General features: G+C 39.4%; 1 protein-coding gene across 2 annotated transcripts in view; it reads right to left on the reverse strand.

The window, feature by feature from the left end:
- Window positions 1–22,545, reverse strand: part of gabrb4 (gamma-aminobutyric acid type A receptor subunit beta4) — a 60,117-nt gene that overhangs the window by 17,350 nt on the left and 20,222 nt on the right. For both annotated transcript variants that reach the window (XM_069700636.1, XM_069700635.1), the window contains exons 3-4: window positions 9,707–9,774; window positions 8,049–8,269 (exon numbers count right to left, since the gene is read on the reverse strand). In XM_069700636.1, coding sequence (XP_069556737.1) covers window positions 8,049–8,269; window positions 9,707–9,774 — 289 coding nt within the window. The remainder of the gene's footprint in view (window positions 1–8,048; window positions 8,270–9,706; window positions 9,775–22,545) is intronic.

Here is a 22,545-nt window from a genome sequence, read left to right on the forward strand (position 1 = left end):
ATGACACTGAGCTGCATTCTGCTGCACAAGCATTGAGCTGCTCCAACTGCATTCTGCTGTGCTGCACCTCCCTGCTGTCGCTGCTTCGCTGAGAGGCTGAGAGGATACAGCAGGGCTACTGCTGTTGCACACTGTGACGAGATAACATCACCCCTGATTACATTGATAGGAAGCATTGCTTGCAATCATGATTAAAGGCCAAAAGTTTAAAAAAAAAAGAGCAAAGTTACCATTTATAAGATGGCTTCGAGTTGATTGTACATATGTATGGTTCCTTCAATCTGAACCACCATGAAGGTCGTTTGTCTCGTCCGAGTACGAGAGTCACCGTTGTTTGGTTGGATGTAGGTACAAAATCAACTTTGTTAACGTTGCAGAAAGATCAGGGTTTAAATAAAGGATCTTTGATTCAATTGTAAACAGGTTGTTCGGGTGATTGTTGCAATCAGGGGTAAAAGAAACATTCGTTTTGTTTGGGACAAGAGCAGCAGTCTGTCGTCGTCATGGTTACACTAATAAACACGAGGTTGATGTCGTAGACCACTCGTGCCTCATAGAAACGACAACTACCGCTTTGAAACAGGAAACGAACAGAGGTGTCCTGTGTAAAGTCCAATGTCTTGTGTTACGTTATGTTTTGAAACCCGACCATCTCCATATTTGGGCTTTGTGGTTCTATACCCGCGTCACCTCCACAGGCGTAGTGCTTCCAGAGTGCACCAAAACGACACAACGCCTGATCATATTGTTGACTTTAACAAAACAATTAAACTATCAATAGATTACATTATTGACTATTAGATGTAAAGTAGGGACACACAACCTTACAAAAGAGCCACAACTTAACAATGTACACTGTTACATGAACTGAAAAATGGAACAAGACTAAAATATGGAGACTGCTTTGAACCTCAAGCTAAAGTAAGGTTCTGGGTCCTCTGTGATCATAAACAGGAAGACATATCCAGTCAAGACACTGTTACAGTTCTTAAAAGACAATACCCCTGGTACAGTAGCACGGTGAAGCAGAGACATCCAGACAGCAGCAGCTTGGAGTAATGGACAGAAATGAATTCCTCACCCCCTGGCAAATGAGAATAAAAACCCCACTAGAAATAAAAATTGACTTTATATGTGACAGTTAACAAGTCAGGAGAGAATCATCATTGAGTAGGCACGAGTTGGGACGGCTCACAGCGAAGGGTTGGGGATTTGGAAATGTCAGCAGATGTAGGTCAGCAACTTCCAGTCCCACCAGAGACAGCCAGCAGCCTCAGACCTGAGCCGGCACTGCAGTCCGACACTCAGCAGTCTGTGGACTTTCTGGATTTCAACATGACATGTGAGTTTTTTTCCCTGAGACACATTGGAAATACCTGTAGGCAAGTTATAAAGAGAAACCTTTTGAGAAATAAAGAAAAAAAAATACTGGGTTTTGCTTCACATTTAACTTCTTTGATACAATTCATGACATAAGAAAGAGCTGACTGGCTTGTCTAATGCCAGAGGTAGTAAAAAAAAAAAAATACAATTAAAAGGTACATTTCACACATTTTTACAAACTACTGTTGGCGCTTCTTAACAAATATCATGCCAACATAACACCACGACTATACGCAATCTGGAGGTGGATCTGAAAGGCTCCACTACAGACAGCGAGGCTTTCAGACATTTGAGCAATAGTTTTGACGCCTACACAGTCTACTCCTGTATCCTCCTCTGTGTGGTAGCCTGCTTACCAAAGCAGATCATTGTACTATCACAATGCTTGGCTTAATAAACAGAGGAAGATTCACAGGAATGGGAAGAGAGAAAACACAATCTGGCGAGAGCTTAGCTCAACAAAGCCCTCAATGCTCTCAGGACCCGGCGCACTATCAAACTGGCTCGTCAGTTTGCTAACGATGATTCAGCCTCTCAACTCGCTGGCAAGTTAGAAAAAACTGCACCACACTTTCTACTGACTCCGGCTGCTTTTATTGATATTCGAAATGGCTTTGTTTGCAACACCCAAATGCTCCCCTGCACTGCTCCTCAGACTCAGCCTCTGTTCTTGATAAATGTAAACCACAAAGTGTCTGAATGTACACAAATGACAATTTTGAAATGAGTTTCAAAAGTCACATTTCATAGTGATGTTTAAGGGGTGTTTTCCTGATTTTATCTGAACTTTAAACCTGAATATGCACCATCATTCCTCCATCTTTGGAAATGAATTACGGGCAGACGTACGGCACATTTAAGGATCATTTATAGTCTCTCATCAGTCTCGTGAAAGAACTATTAATGTCCTGAAATTACATACAAGTAATATAATACTCCATTTTAATGAGAAGCTCTGAATTCAAAATCAAAACATAAAAGTGCAAAGTGTTTTCTCCAAAGTGTATCAAAAGTATGAGTGGTTCTGTCGCCGAACAACGTGATTAGAATAATTTGCTGCTATGAAAATTCTTCTTTTATTTGATTTTTTGTTGAACTTTTTTTTTAAAGCCTTTGGTCCTTAAAAAACATCAATAAATCAGCTTGAGAAGTTTGAATCACTCTTTGATTAAACTGCTGAAAGGGTCCAAAGCTAAAATGGGTGGAAACCAGTGGTTTAACAATGCATAAGTTTATTATATGTAAAGTCTTAACAGGAAATGTAACTTGTAATACTATCTATCAAATGAATTTAGTGGAGCAAAAAAGTGCATCCCATTACTCTGAAATATAGGGAAGTGTGTGAAGAAGCATAGCATATAAATGTTTGAGTACAAGTATTTCAAACATGTGCTCACTTACAACTCTTACAGTCACTTACTATTCACTGGACTGTGGGACAAATCTGTGATATAGAAAAACACATAACCACAGGAACCAGTCATCTTGGAGTGACTGGTCCACAAAGTGAACCATATAACGTCTTGATTTTACTAGGTTTATTGCAATTGATTGCACCATCTGCAACCCCCAATTACAATCAATTCAATAAAACGTGGAACTGTTTGAAAAAAAGACAAATATCAACTGTCATTTTACAAAATTAGATCAGATTTTCATTGTATTTGTTTGAGGAAAAATATGACAATCTTTTGTCTGATCTGACTGATAATGTGACAGAATAAAGACTGCAGGTACAGAGAAAGCACCTTCAACACTCAACACCAGATCAGTGGATAAAAAAGTGAGGGTGCAGCTGTGAAGCAGTGAGACTGCCAGCTTGAACTTAAAATGACTATTAAAATAGAACTGGTTGATCAACACAACTCAGATTAAAATCAGAGTGAGTGGTAGGAATCAAGGTAAATACCCCCCTCCCCCTCACCACCCCACCCACCAAAAAAAAAAAAAAAGACAAACAGGAGTAGCAGCACATTTCACAGTGAGTGGATAGAGCACAGCACAAGGTGCAGCAGTGTGTGTAATGTGATTGTCCACAGTTTGTATTCTGCTGCTCAGGAGCAGCTCAGGGGAGAGATTCAAACAGGCGGTCTTTACAAGAAAATGCAGTTAAGACAACAAAAAACCTCGAGCGGTCCGACTCCAGAGCCACAACATTCAAATGAACTGAACTGGGACTACAAACGTCTATTGTTAAAGTTGCGTCTTTTGTTCTGGGGAGAAAAAAAAAAATGTCCACACAACCCTTGGGCAAAGTCAAACATTTCAACAAAGCGATTTAATTGCATGTTTACGCGAGGCTTGTAAAGGGCCTGGAAATCACCACTGCATGTAGATTATGCACTGCTTCTAATTACTGTACTCCGCTGAAAACACGGTCTCGAGGACAAACCCGACGCCATATGCCAAACACCATTACAGCAGTGGGTAATGATAACAGTAAACTCTATGTTTGAAGTTTAGATGCTGGAGAAACAGATGATGCTGTCCCTTGCAATAGTCTTAGTTTCCTGTTTCACGCATGAATAAAGAGGTGTGAATGTAATGCCAATTCCTTCTGGCCATCCATTTCACTACGCGTGTGCCTGTTTGGTACTTTTCTGCCTCCAGAGGAACATGCTGGTGCCGAAGTGGGCTGAGCGGAGCAGCTGGAGATGTTTATTCCGTGTAATTTTGGTACCATTTTGGCATGCGACTCCCCCCGTGTCTCCACCTGCGTTAATTGGTGGCGGCACAAAGTTTTCTATCCTGAACACACTGAAACACTATCAAAGATACATTTTTAACGGGCTGAAGGAAGACTTTGCACTTCTAATATTACCCGCAGCCGCGTGTAGGATGTAAGAAATCAAAACACTGGCGGGAGTCAGGTGAGAGGAGCTGGTCTGAGTTGTTCAAAAATGTATCTTTTTTGTTGTTGTCCTTATTGTGATGAATTAAACATATCTAAGTTAGCAATTTTTTTGCTACAGTTTTGAAAAAAATGTGAGGATGGGTTATGTATTTAGAATCACTTGAAATTTGGGTTGTTGTTCAGGTTCTACTTTTTGTCATTAATGGTGTCTTGTCAGCCTATTTATGCTTGGTATGTTATTTATGCGTGACTCTAATAAAATTAATCAATTCAAATCCTATAGAGGCACATGTCAACTGTACATTTTGAAATAACAGACTGTATTGCCAGTAGGATTGCGATGGCACGAGTTTTTCACAGTACAATAACCACCTCAGAAAATATCAGGGTCTACTGATGTGTGGAGCTCAGGTCCTCTAAAAGCTTACTTTGAGAGATTTAGGTGGACCTCTAAAACATCGCCCATTTTCGTAGTTACAGGCTATAGATTCAGATGTTCTGCACAAGGTTGCTGAACTAAATAATAATAGTAGGAAAATGTCAATGTTGTGTGTTAATTTGCTCCTTACGTACCAGTTTTCGAACATTTTGTCTAATAATCACAATGCTGAGTCTATTCCTGCTGTGGCCATCCGTGCACGGTGACGCGGCACTCAAATCACCACGTTTACGTTGCCACTTAAATTCTTTTCACCGAGACAGATAGATGTCACTTCATTTGGTTGCCTGCCTGCTTTTAGTGGTTGTAAATAAAACTTTTTTTTTTTTTTTGGGGGGGGGGGGGGGGGGGGGATATGACATGAAAAGTGAAGCGGTGGCCAACCGGAGAGAAAGAGAGAGAACATTTGCTCCACACTTCCATGTGCACGTGCATCTGACATGTTTAGTTGTGGTGTGCACTGGAAAACAAGGCTCCCCTCCAACAGCCCCTGGGTCATTTGAACTCTGATGGTATACTGTATTTTACAATTAATATGACTATTTTCAGATAAAATGAACTTCAACAGGATTTTACTGCTGCAGTTGGTTGAGGTGGAGCTCTTTTGAACTGTGTTGTATCCAGCTGCAATTAATGATGAATTATGAATGAATCTGCTAATTTGTAAAATTTTGAAAATGGTAGGAAATGTCTTCTGAATTGATCTATATGATCATCAAATTAGTTGCCAGTTTACCAGAGATGTGTGACAGCTCAGCTTGATGGATCCTGTCTGAACCTTAAACTCACTCATACACACTTGTTTCAGCAGCCGAGCCGCGACAGTTGTGTGTGTGTGTGTGTGTGTGCGTGCGTGCGTGCGTGCGTGTGTGTGTGTGTGTGTGTGTGCGCAAGTCAGAGGTGAACAAACAGACAGACGATGCAGATGTAGCCAAGAGCTGGGATGTGGATAATGCATTTATTAATTGATGTATAAACGTTCAAGTTTTTTTCATAAGGAATTCAAGTTACAAACCGGATCCGTACGTTGATCTGCCAGACGGATTCTCGAAGAAGAGTTTGATGTGTTTCCTCCGTTGGCAGACACTTTGCAACCAAAATGTATGCAAACTGGTAATATGTCCTCTTTTATGGCATGTATATGGGATGTTATGAGTTTCACTTTCTCGGCTGCATGTGTGCGTGTGGCGCCTGTTGTCGAGTCCAACAAGCAGCGGAGGAGATGCGTTTGGGAATTTTCATTTGTTGCATGTTTTATGAATACCGCTAACAAGCACATATGCATGTTATGATAACCATCAACTTTCCTACAGTTATAGTAGTAATAAATTCAGCCTACCACTGACCTGGTAAACAGACAAAGACAGATTGTATTCATCTGGTCACCTGCTAAAATTAGTTGCCATGACTATGCGCAATTGTCCCAGAAGATAAAACAGAAACCGTCTCCCAGATATTTCTTTTGCCACTTCTACATCAGTGAGGCTGCTTTCTGTTGGACTGATAACTTGTGAAGCCTTGTGAAGAGTCATGACAGGGAAAAGAAAAACTTTTGCCATCACATCTCCTTTTGTGTCAGCATCAATTCAGTAATTCAGAGTGTCTGAATACTGATTATTGCATTAATAATTCATTACTTGATATGATCTAAACCTTGTCACTGCCGTTTGTCTTTTATTCATGGAACAAAACACGTTTCCATCCTCTTTGCCTCCATCAAACTACTTTATTTTAATGACTTGTGTTAAGAAAAGCAGCGATCCATTCTGGGTTTGAACAAACCTCAGGACGCTTTCTTACTTTTAGCAGTGCCCGAGGGATTTTAGATGGGTCCCTCTGTGCACATTTACTGTTGACTGAATTGTCTGGTTTGTCACAGTGATCTGGGACACTGAGGTGGCGAGCATTTGAAACCTTTTTTTAGCCTTTCTGGGTCACTGAACCTTAGCTTTAATGTACCCTCTCACGCCTTTAAAGAAACATCGGGACTGTTTGTATCACGAGTCACGATTCCAACTTTGTAGACTATTAACTTTATAAATAAAACTTTAAAGTCTGTTTACTGTTACCAAAAATACATCTGTCATAATTCATCCTGCCGCAGGACCGAATGAATTATACCAGCAGCGGAGACCTCGTTCTTCTGGTAGCACGTGATCTCAGACTAGCTTTATTTCTCTTTACTCGTTAACTGCCGCTTGATCAGGGCAAATGACAGACAGCACATACAGTATGTAGCCTACAATAATTACAGTTATCGTGAGTCCTGTATGTTTGGGTCTTTAGCAGCTACACGGTGTGCAAAAAAAATCTTCCTGTGGGAGCAGTTACTTATTTTCCCCTGGTCTAACATTTAATGGAGTATTTCTAAATAGTGGTGACACCATCCATTCATTTACTGTATATGCTAATCCTGTCTCGGGTCGCAGGGAGGTGAAGCCTATCCCGGCATGCATGAAATATTTTGACTGTATATACACATTTTTTCTGAGGCCTCAGCTTCTTGCATTATTAAAGCTTTGCAGGAGTAAAATTGAAAAAGACAACTAAAATCCACCCAGACCCTTTCCATACTGTGCTTTCCTGCACGCACTGGGTAAAAGGCAGAGAAACATCCTGGACCGGATTACCAGTCAGTCGCCGGGGCAACAGGAGGACACGCAGTCACACTCACATAGGAGACTTTTAGAGTGTCCAATTCACTTGACCTGTTTGCTGTTTGGACCATGGGAGCAAACTGAGGTCATGTGGTATCTGAAGCTGTGAAAACATAGTTACATTAAAGAAAGGCTATCAAACTTTTGATTTATGGTGTCTCCTGCAGCCACAAGTAACAATTATAGGATAATGCTCAATGCTAAAATGTAGTGTAACGGCAACAAAATGAGAGACATTAAACCACTGAACCACAAAGTTTGCTACCATTAGCCACCATAAGCTACTGGTCATACCAGACCAGTATGAAGTAAGGCTGTGGCAGAATGTATTGAAGTCAGCAGTGGTGTCTTTGATAACTACTGTAACACATTTATCATTTTAGTTGTTCAAGGAAAAATGTGGCAGTTTGTGGCCCCTTATTTTACTACAAACTTGTGGTATGTACTAATAACTAACACTGACTGTCTATTGTCTGGCAATGCAGAATATCAACAGCCACATAAGTCTTTTTCCAGCTAGCACCAGGAGTTCAGGTTTACCAAGTAGATACAAGTTGACATGGAGAAAATAAAACCAAACAGGATTTCATACAGCAAACATATTAAAATGAGGAATGCTGATGTAAAGACACCAGGCAGCCATACAGTGTGTATGAAATGAACGCACATATTAAGAGAACGCTTCGACATAAAGCAAAGATTGTGCTGCTCTTACCTCAGCCCATACAAGACGGTGCCGTCAGGGTGCAGTCGGATCATTCGGTTTTTTACTGTCACGCCATGAAGAAAGGACTTCTTATCATTAAGGAAGTAGGTATCGGGGAGCCACAGCTGGTCTGCTACACGGTTGTCCAGAGTCAGGTTTAGGTTCAGCTCACCATAGGCCAAACGCTTATCTCGCCAGCTCTGCTGGAAATACATTGTGATGGTATAGTCCTGGGAAGAAGGAGGGAAATACAAGCATGAACTCATAGGCAAATACACTGTTCACATGTATACAAGGCTGTGAGCTGGTGCTAATTTACAAAAAGCACATCTGTATGTGAAGACATTTTGCCTTTATTTTAGTGTTTCCTACCACTGCTGGCAAAATTTTAAAAATAAAATTAAAAAAAATAATAATAAAATATATATATATATATATATATACACACTGTATATGTTTATGTTCAGATAACAGAAGGCATGAGTGATCAAACTGTTCATAACACATGAAAACAGATCTGATCAAAGACATGTTACTTCTTGATTAAAAAGTGTTTCGTAATTAGTCAGTTCTATAATCACAATTGAAAGATAGCACCATAGGTTATGTAGAAAACAAGAACAAGGTGTTGCCTACTAAAAGACAAAGATATTAGAAAAAAAAACTTTACGATTAAAGAGAAAGAAAGAGGAAACAGCAAGAATATGTCAGCAATAAAGGAATACATAAATGATCCTCAGATCAGGAAAAGTGTTTAATGTGTCTGTGTAAAAAAAAAAGAAAAAAAGAAGCTCAACAGATCAGCATTTGTAAAACAGGATGGACAAGGATTCGGCCAACAAACAAAATGGGACCTGAACTTCCGTATAACTGGAAATGCACTCAAGTGGATGTCTTTTCGCTAATGCATCATTGTGCCTCTACTCAAAGTGTCGTACTGTTGACAGTGTCATAAAACACACGTTATTATACTAAAGTAAGTTAAAACCTACACAGTCCAAAAAAAAGCCCACAATACATCTCAGATTACAGTTAATTATCAAGTTAACCTACACTTCACATGTGAGCATGATAAATATCAAGACATTCTGATGTATTTTAATGTTATAAAATGTTCTGTGCTGAAAGGTGTGTGTGAACAAGTGAAGGGTCGCAGGGCTCTTAATGAGCACTCAGTCGTACTACTGATAACAAATCAGTCAACCCTCTCAGCAACATTCGCCTTTAAAAATGATACATTTTAGATGCAAATGTGTTTTAGAATAACACAAAAAAGTCAAATATTACAATTACTTTGAAAACCAAAGTTTAATTCAGTATGAAGAAGTGTAAAATAATTATCCACCATCACTGACACCCTGAAGCAACACCCCCCATCCTGATTCAGCCATACTGAATTGTCCAAAACACAATTGTCAGCGTTTGTGTCTGGGAGGCCAGTGAGAGATCACAGCTTTGTTGATGCATTAGCAGCTCCCTCTCGTTGTTCCGGTGACTGTGTGGATTAGCGTGAACCTGCTGCAGAGTCCCTCACTGAAGTTCCTCGTGTGCAGCCCTCTCCAGGTCATCAGTAAAGTTAGCAGCAACAAACACTGCAGTCTGCAGGTGAACTGGACATATTTTGGATGACGGGGACAAACACAAAAGACAAGGAGATCTGAACTTACCATGTTTACTTCTGAGATGGAGTCGATGCTCGCTATGTTGATGCTCATTCCTACGATGACTGGAGCACCTGAAGGAGCAAAGGAAAATTTGGTATCACCAAAACGGTATTAAAACAACAACATCCATGTACAGTACTACAGTAACTTGATTGACTAGTGATCATGTTAAACTACCTTTACAGAAAAAAAAAACCCAAATATTTCCCATGTTTTACACATGGGACACATGTATGACGTACGTTTACCACATGATGCAACATATGATGACATAGGAGAAAATATGTGGAACATTTCTCAGATGGGAATTGACATGGGCTTCAAACATTAAACCATGAAACTGTTCCAAAACCACACGTTTCACACGTGCACAATCATGTGTCATGTGGTCACGAGTTTTTTGCACGTGAAATTCACTTGTTTTTTTCTGTAAGAGTAGTTAAGATCTCCTCAAACTTACTTTTCATTCCACTGAACCAAAGTTCTAACATAAAACCATTCAATAAATTCAGCTACATATCCAGTCACATCAGATTTTGTATACAAGGAAATGCAAATCCGCTCATGCTTTATTCTTCTTGCATATGAGAGCATCTATCTTCTCTTTACAATGCACTGCACCCTGCTACTCAACAATTATTTTTTTTTGGCAAACTACGGCTCAAACACAGGCTAGTTTGTCCAGTGTACCATAAGCCAGTGGGAGTGCAAGATGTAATGTAAAGATCAGTTCCTCTCCGAAGTTTATGAAACGTCAGAGACAAAATGCACTCATCCATACTAATTTGTAGGCTAGCAACTCATGTGAAGGAACAGGAAGAGCAAAGCACGCCTCATTTGCGCGATTACAGTGCGTGTTGTAGATATGTAAACATCCATGCATGTTGACTCCCTTACATGTACAATAAACACTTAGCCTACTTCAATATTGAGACAACTCTAGGTTTACAAAGATTATCCATTTGCAGTGCAGCCAGCAGATCAAGACGGTGTGACTGCATCATATGACCATTAACAGGGAGACACAGATTTGCCAACATGCAACGTCTCAAATTCAGGAATTCAGGAAATATATTAAAAAAAAAAATGCACACTCAACATCTGTGTGCTTACAATATACTTTGGATAATTGCTGTGATAAATGACAGTGTACCATGTGCGAGGGTATTCCCTGAGTTCACTCAAAGTTTATTCATTTTGTTGGCGTCAACTCTTTTCAGATTGGGTTTCATCCAAACAAACTTTGGAGTTTTAGCAACCACATTTCCTCTCTGGCGGAGACGCACTGAAGAGAGAAGACGCAGAACTGCAGAGAGAGCCATTCACGTGACGCATTACTTGTTTTTTTTCTCCTTCGTCTGTTCTCTCTGCGATGCTGTTACAGCGGCCTGTGGCCTTTGGGAGCGAACAGATTTGCTGCCACCGATTCTCTGTGTTATATTAATACAAATTCTTTCTCTTTTTATGCATTTCCCAACGCCTGAACACCCTTCTTCATTCCCTTCCTCTTCAAACCATGTCACCTTTACTTTGCTTGATCAGGCCACAAAATATGAATTGCTGACACAGAGAACAGCACAAACAGTTCAGTGATTGGTTTGGAGCTGAATCAGTATATTCAGATAACGTTCCGCGGTTTTATAGTGGAAATGGCATTTATATTGGAGCCATAAACAACACGGAAACTGTTGTACTGCAGTATGTACTATCACATATTCAAAAAGGAACCAAACCTACGGCCTCCTGCTTAAATGAAGAGAGCAGCGGATTTGTGATTGTGCTGCTGTTCTTGTATATTACAGCTTTTCCTCTTCCATCTTTCTTGAACCATTTTCTTTCTGCAGCTCGACATTTACAGTATATCATTCAATGAATTATTGCAGAAAGAAAAAGGAAGATGCTAAGGAAGAGACAAGTACAGTTTTTATTCCATACTCATCAGTAGAACCTACAAATTTGTTTAGAACATTTTCTTAAACCTTATTTTTCTTTTTAAAAATGACAGAGGCATCATTTTCTACCGTCTTATCTACTTTCCATCGGCTACCAACCTCTGTTAGCCATATTTACTGATTGTAAATCCGACTTGATACATCATTTTGAAGCTCAAGTAGTTCTCAAGTGCCAGGTAGAAGTCATCAGTAGCATCTTGTTTTTTTGCTTGTAATGTGACATCATTTGGTACAGACGGTGATGGGAGAATGTGACTCCCTGAACACGGGGTGGTTGATTTCAGGGTCCAGATGATGGATGTGTTGCACAAGTTCACGAAACAGACAGATTTCTCTTTGACCAGAACAGATCAACAACTTCTCCTCTGAATCCTCCTCATTATACAACGCTTTGAAATGCAAAAATAATGGATAAAAAAACAAATCTTGACAGCTGCTGTAGACAGCAGGAGTCATGATGATGTTTATGGGTTGCAGACTTGCACAGTTCAGAGCCCATAAGGGTTTTTGACAATGTAGAAAAATCACGAATATGACCCTAATCTGTCCAAACACCGTCACCATGCTGAGATAAAGCCTCCAGGTGCATGAAAAGGCTATATGAATACCTTTTTGATTATTGGATATGGCTAAAAATACAATGCAATCCAAGCTGTCAGTCTTCCCTTCACTCTCACTAACTATACTGTAGTGTCTATCACTGCAATAATAGCATCGACCCCTCAAATTGTTTGTCTGGCTTCTACTACAGAGCTCATTCTACATGATAGTGTATAAAGTAAGACCGGACTGAGCACCTTTGACTTGGAACATTTAGTTTGAACCAAAATGTTAATGAAAATAATTTAATTTAATATTAATTTTGATGACTACTTACCCGATTTAAACTGCTGCACTGATTGGTGCATCAGTTATGGTAAAATCACACCGCAATCGGCATTAACGGACCAAGTTCTTTGTTGTATTTTCAAACTAGTACCTTCATGTATTAAATATTTAATTGTATTTTACATTAGGACACTTCAGCGTACACCCACACCCAATAGCAAATAAAACGTTGACTTTACAGGAAGTACAACAGGTTCCAAGCAACCCCGAAGCAATGCCAAACCAAAGGCTCACTAACCCGCAGCGATCAGGTAGCTAAGACCACTGTTGAATATGGCTCACACAAATGGTTTAACATGCAGTTGTTTGCATGCTTGGGCAGACTCAGACAACCTCCTGCAGGGCGCACTGCGAGGATCTGACCCAGCGTGGGACCACAGGGATTGTTGTGTTGTCTGCACCAAAACTGTTCCCACTGAATCATGTTGGGCCTCATTCATAAGTGATGAAGTGTCTCTGCTGCACTCAAATATATATATTAACATCCCCAAATACGCTTATTTCACACATCTCAATGCCTAAACAAACAGCAGTGGTGCAGATTGTAACTGTATTGGCACGGATGCATGTGCTAAATATTGCTTGTAGAACCCTGCAGCAGCTGTGCGTGTGGGCTATTTACACATATGTTAATAAGTGGACGCTGAGATCTGCACAAATCAGCAGTCATGAAATTGTGCTCCAAACTGAACTGCGCGCTTTCCTGTGGCATCCTCTAACACAATCACAATGTTGAGGTATTAAGGTCAGGGAATACTCCCCCAAAGCCTGACTGTGTTCATCTATTACATCACAGAGTGAAGAGAAAAATCAAGTTTCTACTGTTTGAGTTCAAAAACATAAAAAAAACAAAAACACAATCAGTCTTAAAACTATAATATGAGACTGTGATCGATCAACTGTTCTACGTGTACTGATCCATGCACTTTAAATACCTGAAAGATCACTTCTTTCCTGCAGATATTAATTCATTATAATGTTTAAAATCCTGGAAAATATCAACCTGCAAACCACTTGAGTGAAAAGGCCCATCTATCCTCTCGGTAATCCCTTTTTTCCCCCGACTTGTCCCACTACACTAAATGCCTGGCAGCTTTGTCATATTCCCTGACCCATCTTTTTCTAGAAAAAGAGGGGGGGTGGAGGGGAAAGTAGGGCCTTGTTCCATCGCACTTTGTGAAAGCAACCAGTAACAGTTTTCCCCAGAGATGTCAAAGTACATTCGTTCGCTACATGAAAACAGAAAGCACCATCTCTCTCTCTCTCTCTCTCTCTCTCGCTGCATTTTTTGACCCAGCTTTAGTGAAACAGAAGCAGTCACTCCGCCGTCACCACAGCTTTCTCGAAATAAAACTGTTACCTGTACTTGCACTTCACAAGTTGAAAGAAGAACAACACTTCCCTAAAAAAAAAAACTGTCAGATCTTTAAATAAGCATTTTTATGTTCATTTTTCAACCAGCGTTTAAAACATTGCCAACTACATTTTTTTTTATTTTTCTCAACACTACAAAGTTGGTAATTCTTTAAAAATAACAACTCATGACCGCAGAGCTAATTACTGTCATTTGTTTTTCTAACTTTCAGATTTTAAAGAGTGATTGAGAGGAAAGAGATCATAATGTCCCGTGGCAAATCTTATTGTCTGTTAACAATTACCAAACTTACATTGTAAACAGTTATCCAAGAAGCAACTGAATGTGTCAACCTGCTCCGGTTTGCTGATGGTTGTTGGCCAACAACACGGTAGGGGCAGCTTAAAACAGATGTGTGACGATTGGCTGCATACAGATGTGCTACATTAAAACATAATAGAGGACTAAATGAGGAGAACTGATCTTTAATTGCCTCCCAGCATCGCCTCTTTCGGCTCCCTGCAAAACTGAGCACACGAGCGTCACTCGGAGGAAAAAAGAGATTTACTCAAAGTTTTCTAAATTAAAGGTGCCCTGTGGGAGTTTTGATGACTACCAGCGTGGCAGTGTAATGATCACATGCTCGAACCGCATGAACGCTCTCATGCTATGAGCACAGACGGACTGCAAAGGGTGGTGACAGTTGTTGGTGGTGAAGCACCGGTGCACAAATAATAGAGAAGGAAAGTAACTAAACTAAATTCTGTTAAAGCATTTACAGTTTAGTGTTAATCTACTTCGGGTCAGTAGTAGAGACTCTGGGATTCTTTATTTAAGTAAAGGGACAGGTAAATGTACTCCTTTATGCATCGGTTTTTTAAACTGCTTTGTATTAAATTTGTTTTCTGAAAATGTAGTTAAGTCAAACATAAACTATTTCCTGCTGAAATGTACTCAGGTAGACGTTTAAAGGAGCATAAAATATAAATATTTACTGGTAAATATACTCATGTACTTAAATAAAGTAAATGTACCACAATTTATCCAGACCCTCCTACCAGCACTCATATCTCATTTCTTCATTTCATTCAAAAATATAAGCATTGCAACAACAATTCGCAGCATTACAACTTAGCACTACCTCTACACAAGCAACATTTTCAACCATTAACAAAGGCTGATGCTTCACATTTATACTACACTATACTTTTCTACACTATAATTTTATAACATATGGCTGACAATAAGAAGAAAAGGGGTGAAATTGAAAAAAAGAAAAAAAAAACAGCGAGATGACAAAGTTAACTTTCCTCGTTGTGTCTTTTCCTGAAGCCTTTAGCCCACAATCATATACACTTTCACCAAAGTTAGTCAAGACAACAAGGAGGCTCTTCATATGGTAGTTTTGGACTGTAAAATTCACTCAGGCCATATTTGTATATTTGGACACTCTTCATTACAGCGGTTTAGTATAGCAACAGGGCATCTGGAGGTGGGCATTGAGGCAGGATGTCCAACATGTCCCCTTACTGTCAGTGTGTGTGAGGAGATTATTATTGTTAAATTACACATTGAACAATGCCCACAGTGAAACTGTCATAAGCTTGTGAGCCACAAGAAACTGACCATCATATGTTGATGTTGTTTTTTTTCCCTGCCAAAAGGATTCTGATAATTTAGGGAAAGTGACATTTAGCTTTCTCACATGACGGAAAAGTTCCATCTGTGTCATGTCAGCTGAGCTTGTTAGTATTTCATTAAAAGGGATTTTGCTTCAGGTTTTCCACATTTACTTTTATCTCTTTGGAGAGATTCATTTAAAGAAATACTTTAGCCTTTTGAGCTACAGCCATATTTGCTTTCTTGCCATCCATTAGTTGGAGTAATTATTAGCATGGGTGGAAACTTCATCACAATAAGTGCTGAATCCAGAAGACTCATGAAATGACTAAAAAACAGTCAGTCATGCAGCTTGCTTTGCATATCATGTTTTCACTCCTTGCTGACAGTTGTTTTGTTTTTTGTTTTTTAGCCCTGCTGTCTCTCTCTCTCGCTTATTATCTATGTATGCTGTCCTCTCAACTCCGACAATGTGTCGCCACATTTAGCTTCCAGTCTGGCAGTCTTATCTAGCCCCCGGGTAGACAAGCTCAACTGATGTAGTGGGCAGTGAGGCTGCCCCATTTCATGTTTTCCACCATAATGGCAGTTCATTGCAAAACAATGTAAGTTCACTGCTGGGGAGTGGTCGTCAGATTAACAGGAACATCCCGACTTCAGCTGACGGCAGCGAGGAAGAGTCTGTGGAAATGATCTCCTAACTGGTTGCTTTTCCACCTACTACAGTGGTTTATCACCTTCGAATCCCAGAATATCTGTCATTGTTGTAGAAATCTGCCAAATCAGGGATCATTGTTGGTTGGAAAGAGAATCAAGCAGGTTTAAATGTTCCTATATGAACAGTGCCAGTGATACACAAACTATAAAGAATGCTTGTGTCAGTTTATAGCAAATGTGTTTAATCGAGAGCACTAATCTGAGGGCGTGCCAAATTAGCAAAAATGACTGACTGCCTGTGTTGTCAATTGTCAATAGCGACCAAAGTAAGCTCCTACTGTACACTACATATTCATTCTTCAAAGATATACTTATTGTTCTTAGTGTGTATTTAACAGATTCAATTAAGTATGTTTCCTGTAAATGTATAAGAATGCTGTGCATAATCAACATCAAAATATATCTGCATTTAAAATTAATTTAATAGTTTTTATTATATGCAGAATTTCCCATTGTGAAGTACTAACCTAACAAGGATTCCAGAGTGAAATGCTGCATAATGTTTCATATGGATCACAACCGTAATGCAATTCCTTTAAAGCATCCGCATATTGTGACTGTGATTTTTGAATAGAGTTTTGTCATTCTCTGTGTAAAGTACAGTTAAGTAATAGTGTTAATTTTAGTCCAGTGAAATGAAATAGAAGGTTTGTCTGCCACTTGAACAAGTGCAGGCTTCATCAGACGTCAGGGGAGAGGTGTGTGTGCCAGGACACGGGGAGAACAAAGGTGTGTGCAAATGTTTCATTAAGACTACTAACATTAAACTGACTACACGCACAGAAAGCATGTGGGCGTGTGATCAAGTCAGAAACTGAGCCAGGAGTCAGTTTAAATTCATTGCTTATTTTATTGTGTAATGTGCATTGAATTTTCCTGGAGTATAACAAATATTAAGTCCACTTTAGACTTGATAGCAACGCACCTTTTTTATCCGATGACTGAAAACAAAGGGCCTCTGCACAGAGGAAGAAGTCAATAATTAAAAAAAAAAAAAAAAAAAAAAGGTGAATAACTCCACTAATAAAAACCTCGATTAGTCTCATATCTGAATGCAACCACAAGAGGGCAACGTGATGATATTCCCTCCACATGTCCACTGCTTATAGATTGGATTATTTTAATAAATGAAGCTGTATAAATGACCTGCAAACAGGTACTGAGATGACGGGATGAATTTACTCTTTTGGCTTATCTGGAATGATTCTGTGCTGTTTGCCAAAAATAAATAGTTTCCAAAAGATGAACACACCCCATACAGCATCAGCACCTAAATCAAATTTCTCCTGAAGGAAGCTAACAGTCACGGTTTGTTGTGGCACATTTAAAAAAAGAGAAGAGTATATTTTACCCGGCATTAATGTTTAGCAGTGAAATCCTCCATGATGTTTTACATTTCACGTTAAATATTCAGTTCAGATTGTAAACATATCAGTCTGGATATATTCCATTTACATTCAGGAAAGCGTTATTCCACATATCCTGTCAGTTGTACAGCCTTCTGAAAACAAATTTGCTGGACAGCAAAGAAAACACCGCCTCTTATATAAAAAAATAAATAAAAAAAACCTCTGATAATCAACCCATTGCCTAGCAACAGAGGGTTCCATAGCAACTGTGCAGCATTTTCCCTACAGTGTTGCAAGAGAAGCATGATGATTTATCCAGTCGAATCTGTGTTTGCTTTTGTTTTCAATAGCTGCCGCTCTCATGAAGCCCTTTTCTCAAGAAATTAACAAACACGACGACACACGTATGTTAGGCTGCAGCCCCCCCCCCCCACCCCCACTCCTGCATTTAATACAGTTGCCTCAGTTATTTCCATGACGGCAGAAATCAACCAAAACACAGACAGAAACTGCATCAAAAGCACGTTTGCTCACAAAGCCAAAGAGTGTCTTTTAATACTGAAGGCATCAATTGTGACCAAAAGCAGGGAATCACATCATAACAACGACTCCTTAAAATTCAATTATTCAACACACGTCTGTTGAATTAAACCTGGTTTTCATCTTTTTGCGCTGCTATTGTTGTTGTCTGTTATTGTTGCCAGTATGATCGATCAGGAAAAGACGTTTAATTTTGTGTGAAACCTACTGTATGTATTCAAATTAAACATCACATAGATTCCCAAAGACGGTACCAAACCTACAGTAAATTTCAGCGATTGCAACAAGAAACATAATATTTCCTTTTATTAAATAATAATAAAAATAACCATTAAATAGCTTGTATAACACCTTGTTTTCACTGATTATGTACTAATGAAGTCCTACTGTCTGCTGTAGGATTTTGTTTTCTTCTTGTTAATGAAAACACTTCTTCATGACTCCAGCTGTACGTTTCATGCTGTTGTCATGCTGCAGAATGAATTTGTAACCAAAAAAGACACATTTACTCTCAATACCTAAAGTCTAAAAATCGTATCGAGTATTGTGGGCATCTAAATGATGGGTACACACTTGAAAATAAAAGCAGAAATTTTGCAAATCCAGTGATCAACACAAGCATGAATAATATCTGACTTAAAAGGATTTTTATGTGAACGTCAGGGGAATGCATACAATGAGAAGGAGCTAGTTCTCACAATATTGTGAATGTAAAGTAGATTGTCTTATGAGTTAAGTTATTTAGGTCAACACTGGGAACTATTGTTGTTGCCTTTACTGGTCAAATTAATTCACTGTAAACCCTCAGGACCTTAAATATTCTCACAAATTCACAAATGAAAATAAACACACAAAGAAATCATGTAATAGATATGAACCACACCTCTACAAACATTATTTAGTTGCGGTTTGATCCACTAAATGTTTCTAGGTGAGGTGTACAGGCTGTTTTCCCTGCTATACTTGATGATGAATGTGTTTACTGTAAACTAAGACTCCTACAGACAAATCTCCACCAGCAAATTTGTTGATCATTTAATAAATATTCTTCCAGTTTTTCTACAGGCTTCAGGGCTGTGAGGAGCTGGAGTCTGTTTCCCAGCATGCAGTGGGCGTGAGAGTAAACCCTCGGCAGGTCAACAGTCTATCACAGAGCCTACACACACGTAGACTGATAAACACATTCACACCTACGGGCAATTTGGAGTTTCCACTTGACCTAACCTGCATGTCTCAGGACGGTGGGAGGAAACTGGAGCATCTGTTTGGAAACCAGCGCAGACGTGGAGGGAAGCACCCACAGTCCACGCAGGAAGATCCCACATCTGAACAGACTGCCAGATTTGAACTGAGGACTTTGTTGCCGTGAGGCTACACCGCTACAGTAACTACTGAGCCTGCATGCCGCCCTCCTAAAGATACACCTCACACTTCTTCAGACTGATACTGTATATCAAAACTTAAAATGCCTGTATAATTGTCTCTTTCCTGACGTAACACCATTCAACAACTTTCCAAATGAAACGCTTGCTCTCTTCTTTACTTGCTCCCCTGTCTGCAGCCACCTCGCTATCACAGCAAAACGTGAAATGGCCACACTTTACGCTGTCTACACGTGAAAGTTACACGTTTTCCTGTAGTGGATGAAAATGAAACCTACTGCATGTGATTTACAGGAAAATTAAAATGTATAGCTGGAACATGTGGTTGGGCTTACTACATAAGCACATGGTTGGGGTTGGGAGAAAGAACATGGTTGGGGTTGGGAGAAAGAACATGGTTGGGGTTAGGGAAAAATAAAAACATGGTTGGGGCTAAGAAACAAATACAACTTGACAAAAATGTCAGCTCTTGGATTCAAACCTCGCCGTGCCACTGTGTGAGTAATGCTGCCATGCCACCCCTCCTACCTCACAGTGCCGCTATAAAATGCCTTTTGTTGGCTCTGTTGCGGGACCTTGGTCACATGATCCCATGTCACATGACATTTACATGCTTGTAAGTTTCACGGCTGCACAGCCCCAAGTGGGACCATTTCACGCTTTGCCATGATACTGGGTTGCTGCAGCAAATAAGCTGCATATAAGGACATACAGCAACCACTGGTGTTAACATCGCCAAAGGTTTTCCTTCCAACGCAGAAAGCATGTCAAACATTTAAATAAATAAATATTGTCTAAAAAATTGTCTGAAGGATTACTTCCATTGAGGTTTACTTTTTGCAGTGTCTGCATGTCCAACCAGGTTAAGACTGTGTGTCTTTAACCCACAAGATGTGTAATTTGATGTATGTCTATTGCAGAGTACACAAACAGAGAGGATGAATCATCAGGTGACCGTGTAAGGCCGGCTGGCTCATTCATGTCAGTCGTATTGGAAGCCTTGAGAAGGTGTGTCTTAATTTCAACGTGTCAAATTAAGCCATCTGAGTGACTGATGAGACTGATAAAGGGACGTTCACATGGACAGAGGTGACCAAGCTGAGGCAGAGGCGCTCACGAGGGGAGAAGAGCTGCTAATGAATTGTTTGGCATTCGTCAAAACCTAATTTTAAAAAAGGAGGAAATACGTTCTTATATTTGTCTCTTCTCAGTCGAGGAATACACAGAACAAAGCTCTTTATTTAATGATTAAAGTCTGCGGTAAAAAAAAAAGAAAAAAAAAGGTGAATGCTGGAAATGCTATGGCAGATATTTCAGCATAAACGTGTCCCCAGTGTGATTTTACTGCTCAACAGTCCAGCAGGAAACAATTCATCCTGCAGTCCTGCTTAATGTTTTGCTCGAGGCTTCACCAATCGTGTCAAATACTTCCAACTTCAGCTATTTAATGTGAACGCTTCCCATAACCATTTACTATTTTTTGGAGCATTAAATAATTATTGAAATCAACATAATGTTGTTTTCTGAAAATAAAAGTAGTCACCCTCAAGTTTGTTTGAAGTCCTCATGGTATCTCTTTTTATTTGTGTTTTAGCTAATAAAACCATGATTGCTCATAATTGTCTTTAACATTTATTTGTCACTAGACTATGTAATTAAAACATTTATGGTGAAAAACATTATTTTACCTTCATACTTTTCTAATGTTTTTATCTTCTCTAGTTTCCTGTATTGTTTTTTACATTGAAGTTGGCCTTAAAAATAAAATCTCATTTACAATTGTACTGTCCTGATTAAGTAAAAAAATTATTCGGTATCAACACAGTTTCTAAAATTGTCGGACAGTAGTAATATGTAAAATGGGTAACACTGACACAACTGAACAGCTCGGACTACGCAGTCAACTGTTAGGACAACTGTGAAAGAAAACAAAACAACACATTGGTGAATAAAGGGAAATCATTAAAGCAGCTCTGGCACGAGGACTGAAAAAGGACAGAGGAGAAGACAAAAGAAAATGATGAGGTAAAACAGGAGAGCAGAGGCAGTACATCACAGGAAGTCAGCGAGACAGAGGATAAGTAAAGGTGGCCTCATCTTATCGTCCTCTCCTGTCACAAACCTCGGACCTGATGTATGAAACCTACTTAGATTCCACACTAAAAAGCTGAAAATGAACAATCCTCCCTACTTACATACACAGATTTTGTCAGTGAATTATGAAACACTGCACGTATTACCAGCGGAATTTCCAACCCATAAATTACAATCCCACGAGGAGCATTATTAAAGTACTCTAACGGGATGAAGAGCGAAGGAGACGGTTTAGTTTAGTAGACTTCAGTTCACTCATGAAACTAAATACTGTTTAAATGCATGACGCAAGTGGAATTGTAATGTGGGAGATGTTAAGTAATTTGAATCCTATTTTGGGGGAAATATGTAATGACAAAAGTAAATCATTAAAGAAATGTGTAGGTCAGACAGTATTTAGATTTAACCCACAATTTCTTTACTGGAGAAATGGATCTAAATATTCAACATAACATTTAAAATGATGCTTTTCACCCCTCAAAAGACGAGCAGAGCTGGATCTGACGCACCACTACTCCACAAACAGATGATGGGTGCGCACAAGGGGAGGTGCAAATCATGACTTTGAAAGATAAACAGACTCTTGAATGTCAATTACATGTCCATGTATGGGAATTTAAGACAAAGTGTGTCCACTGAAGGCTTTTTCCTACCCCTTAAGCCATTAGCAAACTATTGGCTAAAAAAGTGTATAATTCATTGAACAGTTCTCAGTGGTCCAGCTTATTATTTATTTACAGGCCATAATTTATTCAGCAAGTCACACATTGACAGTTTTAATCAATGCTATTATTTCCAGGCTCCTTTCTAATCTTGAATTGAACATTTTGGAGGGAAAAGTGGAGAAGTACAAAAGATTAAGTTACAGAAACAGATGATTTGTTTTCCTCTAAAAAGACATCTGTCTTTGTCTCTTTCGACTGACACCATGTCTCATAGCTAATCT

The sequence above is a fragment of the Brachyistius frenatus genome, unplaced genomic scaffold (assembly GCF_029030835.1).
Source record: "Brachyistius frenatus isolate BFR_SWC_R1_liver_20210118 unplaced genomic scaffold, ASM2903083v1 Contig_34, whole genome shotgun sequence".
Taxonomy (NCBI): domain Eukaryota; kingdom Metazoa; phylum Chordata; class Actinopteri; family Embiotocidae; genus Brachyistius; species Brachyistius frenatus.